This window comes from Aedes albopictus, chromosome 3 (assembly GCF_035046485.1).
Source record: "Aedes albopictus strain Foshan chromosome 3, AalbF5, whole genome shotgun sequence".
NCBI lineage: Eukaryota > Metazoa > Arthropoda > Insecta > Diptera > Culicidae > Aedes > Aedes albopictus.
The window spans coordinates 165,653,835-165,667,565 of NC_085138.1; the positions used below are offsets into that span (position 1 = coordinate 165,653,835).

The 13,731-nt window shown below is 36.0% G+C and overlaps 1 protein-coding gene across 2 annotated transcripts in view; it reads left to right on the forward strand.

The window, feature by feature from the left end:
• The window catches only part of LOC109402771 (SH2B adapter protein 2), a 561,576-nt gene extending 552,481 nt beyond the window's left edge, over positions 1–9,095 (forward strand). Inside the window, exon 7 of one of the 2 annotated variants that reach the window (XM_062859974.1) lies at positions 8,202–9,095. In XM_062859974.1, coding sequence (XP_062715958.1) covers positions 8,202–8,450 — 249 coding nt within the window. In that variant the 3' untranslated portion in view covers positions 8,451–9,095. Of the gene's footprint in view, positions 1–7,986 lie in introns of both variants that reach the window. The other variant, XM_062859975.1, reaches the window with a different exon arrangement.
• Positions 9,096–13,731: the final 4,636 nt, after the last annotated feature.

Genomic DNA, 13,731 nt, shown 5'->3' on the forward strand with positions numbered 1-13,731 from the left:
ACAAGAAAGTTGTTGTTAAGCTTTGGAGGAATTCCACGGGGTCATGTCAGTCGATCCTGAGCGACCATTTCAAAAATATCTGAAACTTTGCACAGTTTTTCAATTTCATCTAAATCGCCATTTTTCGATATTAAACCTTCATATTCTCTCACGACTAACTTTTCAAAAGGGTGTATGCGAAAATAGTTCAAAAATATTCTAAAAGCTGTACAGCAAAAACGGATTGTTCGATTGTTATAAATTTTTCAGCAAAGTTAGATAACTAAATGATGATTCCTTAGAAAATATACACTGTAAAAAAATTATTTTTTTACTTTAAAAAAATATGATCTTTGTCACAAAAACTAAAATATCTCAAAACCCTATCTTTTTACCAACGTCAATTTTTTAGGGGAAATGGCCCATTATATCAGCTATCTACCATAAAATTTTGGTGATGGTAAATTGATTAACAAAAAAGTTATGACATTTCAAACACTTCACAATTTCAACATTTAGTAACAAAAAAAAATTTTTTTTCTGTGTAAATTATTTCGAGAATTATATTTTGATGCTGATTTTATTGTAAAAGCTACCGCCTGAATTAAACAAGTTGTTTTCATGATATTTTTGTTTGATTATTCATAATTACTATTTGAAACTTAGACGCGATCCAGTCTTGTGATCAAAAATACGCGTATACGTCTAGTTTATCTGCAAAAAAAATACCTCTTAGAGAACATACTTTATGATCGGAAGAATGCGAGTAACTTCAACAACAACAAATGCATGAGAGGTACATACCACAGACAAACAGACGAAACGCCTAGAACAATTTTCGTGAAAATCCATCGCCCAGTTCACACTACCACCACCTGGTGGAAATGTTTCACGAAACACTGCGTTGTGCAATATCGTCATCAGAAGGCGCTAGTGTGAAGCGTCAAACGCAAAGAAAAACGATGGGCGCTCTTCTGGCTATGAAAGCCACAACCAAGATTCAAAGTGATCGTTAAAGGCGTGGTCAATGAAAATTTCGTCAGTGTTACGTTTGTTTGCCTGTATACATACCATGACAATGCTCACGAAAAAGCAAAAAAATACTACCGCTATGGATATTAAAAATTTTATAGTATTTTTTTTTCAGCCAAGCAAACAACACCAAACTAGTCAATAAAAACTAATAAGTGATTTTGTTTATTATAATCTAACGAACAACATGAACAGTCGCTTTTCCAAAGGTCTTCAACTCAACGCTCTCTTGTAGACCGTTTGATGAAAAAAAAATGTTCAAAAGCGTTACGAAATCTCACCGAAAGCACCATAGATAAACTGAAAGAGACTGGTTATGCCCAAATGTCCACATTGAATACAAATTTACGCATTCGCACGTCCTGCCGTCTAGACTTTGACAAACGAACCAACTGTATATCATCGGTAAAGCAGAGCGCAGGAAGTTCGAAAACGACAACAACTGAGAAATTGCCAGAAGTGCTAAGTGCAGAGAGTCATGCCACCGTACCATCAGCGACATCTGTTTAAACAATTTAATCACGCCCCTTTTCAATAATGCTTTGAAATATCCTTCAACATCTATACCCATTTCAATATTTTTAACGTTGCAAAACACGCTGAATACCCATCTTGAAGAAGAGGGAAAACAGTTGTCCTCAAATGTAACAGCAAATTAATTAATAAACGACTAATGCGCGGAGGGCGTGATGAAATCGGAACATTACTGTACATATAATATACTCTCTCTCTTCTTGGCGTAACGTCCTCATTGGGACAAAGCCTGCTTCTCAGCTTAGTGTTCTATGAGCACTTCCACAGTTATTAACTGAGAGCTCCCTCTGCCAATGACCATTTTGCATGTGTATATCGTGTGGCAGGCACAAAGATACTCTATGCCCAAGGAAGTCAAGGAAATTTCCTTTACGAAAAGATCCTGGACCGACCGGGAATCGAACCCGTCACCCTCAGCATGGTCATGCTGAATACCCGTGCGTTTACCGCCTTGGCTATATGGGCCCTATATAATATACATAATACATAATAAAAACAGCTTGTTTTACTCACGCAAGGCCATTAACAATAAAATGAGCATCAAACTGCGATTTCCGGCCGAAATAATTTACACTAAAAAAAATATTACTAAATGTGAAAATTGTGAAATGTTTGAATTGTCATAACTTTTTTGTTTATTAGTTTATCATCACCAAATTTTTATGATCACCAAATTTTTATAATACAATGGACCGTTTTCCCTAAAAAAATACGTTGGTAAAAAGATAGGGTTTTGAGATATTTGAGTTTTTGTGACAAAAATGATATTTTTTAATGTGAAAAAAGATTTTTTTTCACAGTGTAAATTTCCATAGGAATCACCATTTAGTTATCTAGCTTTGCTGAACAATAAAATTAGCATCAAACTGCGATTTCTGACCGAAATAATTTACACAGAAAAAAATATTTACCAAATGTGAAAATTGTGAAATGTTTGAAATGTTATAACTTTTTTGTTTATTAGTTTACCATCACCAAATTTTTATGGTAGATTGCTTATACAATGGACCGTCTTCCCTAAAAAAATTACGTTGGTAAAAAGATAGGGTTTTGAGATATTTGAATTTTTGTGCCAAAAATTATATTTTTTCATGTTAAAAAAGATTTTTTTTCACAGTGTATATTTTCTTAGGAATCACCATTTAGTTATCTAACTTTGCTGAAAAATTCATAGCAATCGAACGAACCGTTTTGGCTGTGCAGATTTTTGAATATTTTTGAACCATTTTCACATACACCCTGTTGAAAAGTTAGTCGTGATTCAAAATAAAAATTTGATATCGAAAAATGGCTATTTAGATGGAACTGAAAAACTGTGCAATGTTTCAGTTCAATAGAAAATCATGAATTAAAAAATTTCCTTAATTTTGATGCTGTTGCTTGGAATCGCTCTTTGGCAAAAATGACTGAAAATAAATAAAATGCAAAAATGTTGAACTCTCGCGAGAGTAATTATTTGCTCTCATGTTGAGAACACCTATTATGAAATAAGAATCACATATAAAATAACCTAAATCCGGATTAGAACTCGAGACCTGTCGATTGCCAGCCGCATGCCTTCCTATCTGCGCCATCCTAGAGATGGTGAGATGCAACACCCAAAGCAAAACATAATCTTCCCATGACTCAATAATGATCACTCCTGAACTTGTGTTCAGCAGTGGTGAATTAGCACAGCACGTGGTAATCAACTGAACAACGCCTTATACTTCAACTGCTGTTCAGCTCAAAACACGTGTTTTCCATTCTGATTTCGCTGTCAGAATTTTTATCGCACGGTGAGAAAACTTGTATCGAATGCGGCCAAAAAGTTTTGGTCCTTTTTTTTGAAGATATTGTTTCCAGACGAACTAATTGCGATATGAATATGTTTTTATTTTTTTTTATTAAATATCGATCTTTAAAAATGTATGACAATATGTGAAGCGGTATGGTCTTGGACATGGTACATTCACATCATCTGTTCAGGTAATCTAATCATGCTCAGTCGAAAATTCGTTAAGCATTTTTTATTTATGCTTTTGCTATGGAATCTTGATATTATGTTCAATAAATAGTGCATACGGATGTTTAGGGATACTTGAAATGTGTCAATTTCTGAATGCAGTTCGGTTATCTAGGTGAATGTGGGAACAATATTCAGTAAACACGACAGCACTGCAATGTCAAATGCATCGATCCAAGCCTCTCGTACAATCGCACTGCTGCGGAGTGCGGAAGATAAAAAAAAATAATCAAGGTACAAGATATCTTGTTGCAGACTAAGAATAATAAATAAATGCCTCAATTTTACGTTGATTACGCGTTGATTGGCGCTCAATGTTAAACTACATAATTCTATTCTGTTCGATTTTATGTGATTCGTTTAACAGGGTGTCTACTCGCTTACGAAAATAAAATTCACTGATTTTTCCAGGTTTTTTCCAGGTCTGAGAAAACAATTCCAGGTTCAGATATAATAACTAACAGAAATAAATTGAACGAACCACCAAATTTGCCATATACACGACAGATAAGAATTTGCTGAATTTTGTTAGAAAAAATTTGTGGCGGTATTAGTAGATTTATTTCTGGTTTAACTTCTGGAAGAAAAGGAGCAGCTCCAAAAATTTTCAGCGGATTTCCGAGATAAGTAATTATGGGATTTCAAATTCATTTTAATGCATACTGCCTACACTCGCATAACAGTCCCATTTGCAAAAAGTTGGAATTGAGAAAACGGCACACGGTGTCAATATTTCGATTATTATCGAACATTCATGTACCTCGGATTTTTCTTCGAAAATGAATAGTATTTTGGCTATATATTCATAATCGGAAAACTTGAAAATATTTCATCGGCGAAATTTTTTCCATACATTTTGTATGGGACGTTTTTCGGGATAAAATAGTAATTATTGATTTTTAGTATGGAAAATACCCAAAAACTCATCTAACTCAAATTTTCCCCGATAGAATATTTTCAAATTTTGCATTTATACATTACAGCCGAAATTCTAACATTCTATGAAGAAAAATCCGAGGTACATGAAAGTTCGATAATAATCGAAATTTTGACACCGTGCGGCATTTGAAGTTTGAAAACTTGTTTCCATATAAAACTTTGAAAAATCGCCAAAATTTTAAAAACATTTCGATCATCTCGAAACTTTCACAGATTGCTTCGCACATGAATATGAAACTGTAAAAAATATTACAATCACTACAAAATTGTTCAGCTTTGTGTTACGTGACACAAAAATCCATGATGGGACTGTTATGCGGGTACTTTTGATATGGGACGCTCATGACTTGGTATTTTTTTCATACATTGACATAAAAATTCTTAATTTTTATTATTGTTTTTGGAAGTACATCGAAAATGATGACTATTCATAACGTTAACTCAAAAGTGATGAAAAGTCAAATGGGACTGTTATGCGAATGGGGGCAGCATAGGTCAATTAAAATTATTTGTCAATAGAGATTTTTTTTTAATCATTAAGATGCTGGTGAGAGTCTTAAAAAACTTTCGACAAATATTTTGAAAATTTATGATAGCATAAGATGAAAATGAGTTGTAAAAACACATTATATTATCAATTCTCTTCAGGAAATGTCGCAGAAAGTTTTACATTGAAATAATGATTTTGTTGCAACATTTCTTCAGAGACCTCGTGGGATTTTTTGCTGTCGACATTCTTAAAAAATCCTTAGCAAGTCTGATTCCAAAAATTATTCGAAAAGTCTATACAGAAATGTCTTTCAACAATTCGCTTCTAAGTGTTCTGAAATCCATAATTTTTTTTTAATTTTCGGAAAAAAAAAACTACTTAACTATTATTTAAAACTACACACTCCTAGAAAATCCAACAATATGAGAAGCTCATTGGTTCAACCAGAAGTTTTACCAACCATTCCTTTTAGGGGATTTGTTAAAAATTAAGGAATGATCAGGGATTTGTACAATACTCTTGCAGGGGTTCCATAGAAATATTTTCAAAAGGCCCTGCACAAACTTGCCTTGGTGAATTTCTAAAAATTTCCTCACGGTTTGTTCCCAAAGAATCTATTAGAAACTTCTCAAGCAATCACGTCAGGCATTTTTAAGGAATGCCACCAGAAGCTACTCATACGACTAAAATCCTCTAGATGTTTTTTCTTGAAAGTTTGCTTAAAGCCAATTTATATATTTTGGTAGAATTTTTTTCCGGAACTTCTCCACTTTTTGGAGATTGTAGTACTGCCAGATTTATTTATTACTAGCTTCTGATTTCAATTATTAGGTAGGTGTACGTTTTTTTTTTCAGCTGCTTCAGAGAGTCTCAATGTACTAACTCATAATTCCCGTTAGATGTCAGCAGTCAGATAAGAAAATTCTTTAGAAAATTCTGCCAGATTTTTTCATGAATCTGGAATTTCCTTGCAGAATTTTTCTAAAATTCACCAGTAATCAAAAAAATCTCGAAGCATTTCAGCTTAATTTCAAAATAAAACTATTGATTATTATTATTACTATTATTATTTTATTTTAGAAATTTTCAGCCCTAGGCTGGTTCATCGCTTGAATCCATTAAAGAACTGTTAGAAAAGTCTCCCAATCTTTGGACGCCAATTCCCCTCGAAGACTTCAAGAGTTCTGAAGAATCTTATTCAAGAAATGCAAGCCATGGTTCCATATATTTGATCAGAATTTCTTTATAATATTTATATTAGTCTAGTTTTATTCAAACTATTTTCAATAAAAATTCCCTTCCACCAAAAATTCCCTGATTGGCTCCGGAATTCCCTGATAATTCCAGGTTTTTTCCAGGGTAAATGAAATTCCCTGATAATTCCAGGTTTTCCAGGTTTTTCCAGGTAGTAGACACCCTGTTTAAAATGTTGGTTCTTTAATAACTTGATTGTCTAAACAGTTTTAGCCATGATTTATCCCATAATCCGAACAAAGTTCCGAGTCAAACTATGACGAGCTGAAGGCGTTTATTTGACAATTGAAAAGCACATTTTTCATGAGCATATGCTTATCGATGCATCAGCTTATTAAGATGCAGACAAATGTTTTGTTAAACTCCTTTGTTAAGGAATCAATGCTTGTCGAATGAATTTCTTGTTAAACTTTTGAAAAGTGTTTTAATTTATCATTGTTGATACCGATGAGGAAAGTCGAACATTGACTATTTTCTCAATTGAAAAATCATTTAAACATTAATGTGTAGAGCATAATTTTAGTTCGGCTATCATTACCATTATTAGGCAACAATTCAGCAAGCTTGCTTGTTTGTGACTTGCAATTGTTAGTTGGGAATGGAGCTTCAATGTTGACACGGGTAATGCGTCGAACCCTTGGCGGATCATGCTGGGGTGTTGATGGCGTGGCCGAAACTTGAAAAAAAGTTTCCAAAGTGCTCGAACCAGCGTTTCAACTGGTCAGACGGGTCTTTCACGGGCACCGTATCATTTATCTTAGTCCCAGTAAGACGACGTAAAACATCGTAGAGAAGATGGATGTCGTCGGTGTTAGCGGCTTTCGCCTTCGTCGGCTAGGGAGTTCACCCACGCTCATTTGCCCCGTCTACATGAGCGTTTCGCTTCCTTTTCGAGAGTCGAATAGCGCGGACGGGCCATGGATTTGGCTCCTTGTGTTTTCCCTCGCTCTATCGCGGCTTTAGCGTTCCTTCGTTCCGCTATCTTCCTATAGGTGTCATCTGTGACTGCTTTCTCCGGGTGCGTAGCTCACCCAAATTATTTTCGCCGATGGCAATGGAGGCGTTCTTGATGGTGCTCCATTGATCTTCTACGCTATCACCTTCCGGAATATACGCAGCACGGTTCCTTAACTCCTCGATGAAGGACCTTTTCACCGCAGCGTCTTCCAGTCGGCATTTTCTCCTCCTTTTGATGGATCCTAGCAAATTTTAGTTAGACTTCTAGTTTTTCTTTCGTGATTTTGATTTCAAATTATACTGTACACTCTAAAAAAATTGACTAAATGTTGCCAAGCCTAAGGTTTCAGCACAACATGGCTGATGATCAGTAAACTTTGCTGAATCGTCCAGCAAATTTGGCTGAACATCAGCAACGTTTTCATGAAACTGAATGTGTTTGGTGTGTATGTTATGTCTTATATACTCATAGACTTCGAAAAAAAAATCTTACGGCTATAGTATAGATACATAAAAACATCTGGTTTTTCAGCACACAATCTATTTGATGATCGTCTAGTCTTTGGGTTGTTCCTTTAAGAACGAATAACATGGGCAAATACTTCTTCGTCACCTGTTGATATTTTACATGAGGTTCTTCTCCAACAACATGTGTACGACATGTGCCCAACGCAAGCAGGCTTATGTCTCGGTCTCTTCTCTAGTGTAGTCACACGTTCACTCGTTGTATCTGTGTTAAGTTTTAAGTTTGGAGGTAAGTAGTTCAACTATCTACTCTATTTTTCCTATTCCATAGGCGCTTTAGTAACGCTTCTTAGCCGAACATTCTCTTGGTAATCGTTCAAAATGTCGTGTCCACCACCAACACCCATGCCTCCCATCACTGTCCATCATCAAAACAACCACCAAATCAACCATCTCCTGATCTCCTGACCCTCCCTGATCGAATCACGCTGTTCAAATGTTCTCTTCGCACGCAAACCGAACGACACGACCGACACACACACACAGCCCATGCAGGTGATCACCATGAACGGAAGTGTTCGGATCAAAACGTGCGATTTGGAACTGTCGCAGCAAACCATTGTACCGGCACACCACGAAGTGCCCGGAAATCAGGGAGCAACCGGTGGCGGTGGTGCCGGCGGCGGTAATCAAGTTGGTTCTTCAACCGGCGCCGTAGGGCAACCAAGTGGATCGGCGGCCGCCAGTGGCGAGGACGGCCAGCGGGCTGTCGATAATCAGTATAGCTATGTTTGAAGTGTCTGTTGAAGTGTAGCGTTGTGAACATCTCGCCGACGACGAAACTAATAAATCCGGAATTGAACCGTAGAATAACTACCGAGGACCTCAGGTTTAACTGGATGTATAATGGGATTTTTAGGGTAACACGTGAGCATATTGAAAAGAAACATGTGAAAAAAAATCTTGCCAAATCTATCTGCCTTTTTTGCTTAGCGATGTGAAAAACTTGTTTCAAACCAACTGTGAATTATCCTAGTGCGTCTTACTTCAGTTATTTATAATTAGCATAATTTGCAAGAAGTCACGTAACAAAATTAACCAATGCTTGAGCGAAGCAGTTAAAAACTGTATCTTGATACGAAAAAAGTTCACGAAATTTGCGTTGAATTATTCCTAAAACTGCTTTGATTTCAAAAATCCATACAAAAAGAATGTAGACACCTGCTGTTGTTTTACTATTACACGTTTGGAAAACGGATCATCAAAAAGCTAGCTGTTATTCTCCGTAAAAGAAACTTTATTAAAAAAATCATCCGAAATTGAATAAATCATACCGAGGATAAGACAAACTCGCCACCCGAAATTCGCAAATCGAAATTAGCTCTGTACTCTTCCGAAGGATTAACTACCATAAATATTAAAGCATTTTACTAAAAAAAACTACGAACAACTACTCTCAACCGCGTAAACCTGACCGCGAAGATGCATTCTCTAGGGTGCAACTAACTAGGAATGAACACGGGGTATTGTGTAAGAATTGAAATATGTTAGTGCTCTGAATGTTTCTCTGCAGCGGCAGATGCACAGTTGCCACGATTGGACAGAAAATAACAAGAACAACAATAAATATAACGAATTGATGTTGCTTTCTTTGATATTTTTAAAACAAGGGTTCGTTGCCTCTAGTGCGTATCAATCTTTCTAAACAATTCGAACTCCTTTATGATGTTGAATCCACTGAATTAACTTTGAACTTTTCGTCATTGAAATCATCGTCATCATCAAACATTTGAAAGCAGTTTTTTCGTTCAAAACAAAAGTGTTTGCTATAAAAATATATTCACTGTACTCCACTTGAGGAATATAATGCAGTGAATATATTTTCATGATCCTTGTTTTGATTTGCAGCGAGAAAACTGCTTTTTATTTTCCGAAAAATGATGACGAATGCTTGAGCCTTAAGCACCTATCATCGCGAAACAATAATGGTAATGTAGCAATTTGCATAGGTTTGTCTCAACATTTTACGATGACAAAGATTGTATGCCGCATGTTTAATTTTTTGAACTTCGCATTGCGATTTTAAAAGATAACTTCCAGTTGGTAAACATTGCAGCACTGTAAAACTAATCAGTAACAAATAGTTTTGATTTAATAAATGATAATTAGGTGCCAAAACTCTTGGTTGATGGTAGTGCAACTTTTTGTAATTAGGCTGACTATCCGTCCCGCATTAAACGGGGTATCAGGTATTAGTAGTGTAGGGAGTTACTAAGAAATACATGTGCTTCGCACTTAGACTTTCTTTATTCTGACATAACTTACTTAAGGATATATCTTAGTCTACTACAGTAGGTCGGCTCCAGCAGCACGTTCTCCTCCATTTGTGAAATTTGTGGCAATGAACACGAACCTATTCATCATTTACCTGAAGGTGAGCGAATGCCATCTCGATATCGTAAACAACTTTGTGTAAAAGAGTCACAGTGGACTTTCCAGATTGGTAAGCATGTTGGTTCACATGAAGAGGCACATTGGCCAGATGAACATCACGGATGTGATAATCGACAATGCGTTCTAAGCATTTCAGAAGAAAAGAGGTCAAACTGATAGGTCTGAAATTCTTCGCATCTTCATACGACACACGACCTACTTTCGGAATAAACTTTACAGTAATATCCCGTCAAGATTTGGGAATATACCCTGTAACAAAACGGCAAACAAGTAATTGTAATTGTAATTTTTATTTAAAACGATAACCGGTTAGTTTACACTTTTTATCGGGTCAAGGAAACAAGTATTTTTTTTTTAGTTTTTATTAACAAGTAGTCTTTTTCAAAACATGTTTGAAATAATCAAATCCCTTCTGAAGCAATATAGGATAAATCCCATCTGCCCCAAGAGATTTTAAAGGAGCAAAGCTATTCAGTGCACATTCAATCGATTCTAAAGTAATGATCAGGGTGCAAAATGCTCATAGTCATTGACTGAAAACAACACGAATTTGAATGATTCTGCACTGAATATTCAAAACAAACAAATTCATTTTCCTCTCCCTCTTTACACAGTCAGTCAATTTGTAGTCATTGAATATGAAGCCGATCGAGAAACATCTTCTTAATTACCTATGTTTATGGCTACGATTCCTTCCAAAAACACTCCACAACAATAAAATGGGAAAAGATCTGTGTAAAGCACCGTTAAATGTTATCGAAACGTTAATATTTTATCAGCAATTTAACAATTTGTAAGATATTTACAAATATTCATTGACTTTCATTCAGTTGACAAACGAGTATAGAGCAGCTGAATATGAATATGCAGGCAAGTGAATGAAAATTGCCGCACGGTAAACTTCAGCTCGTCTGCTCGAAAATTTTGAACCCTGGTAATGATACTCCCATCCGAAGCTAAAGAATCAAAACTACAAGAAAAGACATCAGGTTCATCCGAATATGTAATATCCTCACATCCGGGGAAGTGTGTACTGAATAAATATTCCAAAACTTCCTCATCAGAGGAAGTGAAATCACCATTTGGCAAACGAAGTTCAACCGACTGGCTTCACTCAAACTGGAAACATTTGTACAAAGGGTTTTCCAGCCGGATCGTTCAGCAGACCGAAGAGCTTTCTGGTAGGCCTTGCGAGCCGACCTGAAAGCCTCCGATCCAGCTGAACGTCGTCTGTTCCAACTCTTTCTGCATTGTTTCCTGAGCTTCGCCAGATCAGAGTTCCACCAAGGAGTTCCTCTTGTGGTCTTCACAGACCGCAGAGGGCAAGCTTCTTACAAAGCTTCCATGATGAAGGCCGTTGTAGTGTCAACGGCATTATCTAAATCACTTGGAGTATGGGTGCTATTACACTCTTTGCCCAGACGCCAAATATTTGACCACTTCTGACAGATAAATTTTGGCAGGTTTGGCTCTGTTTGTCCCTATTCGTTTTTCGAGAGTGACAAATATTTTTGTTTGCCAGGTACACCTTGGTCAAAATTTAACCCTTAAAAGCGCAATGTTGTTTTAAAACAACATACCGAAAAACGCTCCAAAATAATTGAAATTCGCTTTTATTATTAATTATTAATTTATTTTTTAAATCAGTTTTTTATTGTCGTGCGCCTTCTGTCAAAAGTGGTCAAATATTTGGCATAGGTCAAAGAGTATCATACTAGCTTATCAATGGATGGTGAGTATCTATATCTATGAAATTTGGCTGCAAGCAAATCGGTAAAGAGATCCCAGTTGGTTGACTTCAAAACAAAATGTTGCTGAGAAGAGAAAAGATAGAGAGAGGTACTTTTTGCAACCACCGATTTACAAAATTTTTGCGTCAATCGAAGGCTGGGACAATTTTACACAACATATCAAAAAATTGGAGATGTATCTTTTTCCTATTAAAATTTATCTGAACTTTTGTAATCTGCTTTCGATTGACGCAAAAATTTTGAAAAGGATAGAATTCTATCCTTATCTATAGTTTAAGGGAACCGAATACACTCTAAAATTATTTTCCTTAAAATTACACGGAAAATAAAATTTTCTGTGAAAAAAATTTAAAACAATAACATTTCAACAGTAATCATAAAATCTCAAAATGTTTTCATCCCAAAAAATCCGTTCCCCAAATTGGCTTCCAGGAAAAATATAAAAGTGTGGGGATGTTCAAAAATAAAAATTTAAAAAATCAAAAACTGAAATTCACGAAATCGAGAATTAAAAAGAATCATCTTCCAAACCATGTTTAAATCGATTTTAGATGACGAAAAATGATATTTAGATCAAAATCAAAAATTTGGGTATTAGAGGGTTAAAGACTACTTAATATCCTAATGAGTATTGATTATGCCTACAATGATACGGTTCCTTGATTCTATATCCAGCTTTTTACGCTGGCTATAAAACGACAAGGGGTGAATCGATTCTGACATTTCTTGCCGACAACTTTTATAGGGTAAGTGTACCAATTATGACTATAGTACCAATTATTCGTTATAGTTGATTTTCACCCTTCAACGATGTAAATCAACAAGAAAAAAATTTGTGAACAACAGATCACGTTCACAAAAGATGGTCGCACTTATTTAAACTCCACATTTTGCTCAAATCATGGTAGAAATAAATCATTTTCCTTAAAATTTCGGCTGCCTTGCACCCTTTTTCGCCATAGTGTCCCAGTTATGGCTAACCCCATAAGGAATGCATGCAAATAGTGCGAAAAAGAACCGAAGTTATAAAATGTAACCATGACTGGTACAGGGTTCCTATCTTTGGCACACGCTGTAATAAATACTAAAAATAATTTTGGCTCCGTTTCTATATTTTTCCTGTAAAGTATGGAAACTAAGCTGTCTTTTAACTTATTGATGACATTCGTTGGTTTTCTCGTTATTTTTGTATAAATAGCTTTCCTTAGGTAGTGCCATAAGGTGAAATGGGAGCGCGTCCAGGTGCATTTTTGCCTTGCATTTTCGAGAGCACCGTTCTCGTCATCCCCAAAATACCCGAAAACGAAAATGCTACTCAATGTTTACCATGAGTGAGCAAGCATACTCATTGCTTTTTCTGCTCCGTTTGTTGTTTCAATGACGAGATCCGTGCTTTCCGTATTTGCAAGGCAGCCATTGTGACGGCCATCTTTGGATTTGCTCACATATGTCCATAATTGGTACACGCACCCTAGTAAAATCGGAGTAGGCTGAAAAAAATAGCTTGTTGAATCAACTGTCAAAAATTTTCACTATTTCTGCAGTCGACTATTTTGCATTATATTTCTCGTACATTTCTGTTTTATAATATTTTTTATATAATTTTAGGCATTAAATGAAAAGGATCAACATTTTCATTGGCAGCCGAGATATCTCTGAACATATCAAACTTGCTGTTTTATGTACATTGCGGAGAATTTATTAGATTCAAGGCTGATTTGCTGTTGCTGCGGGAATACGAAAATCGAGTCCGATCCGATTCCTGCGTAAAGTGTCGTCTTGCCCCACGAATATTCCGTCGCCTTCGACATCGCCCGGGAGCAGCCACACCCCTTTCGTTTCGGATAGTCTCTTTCCTTCTTCGCCCCTTA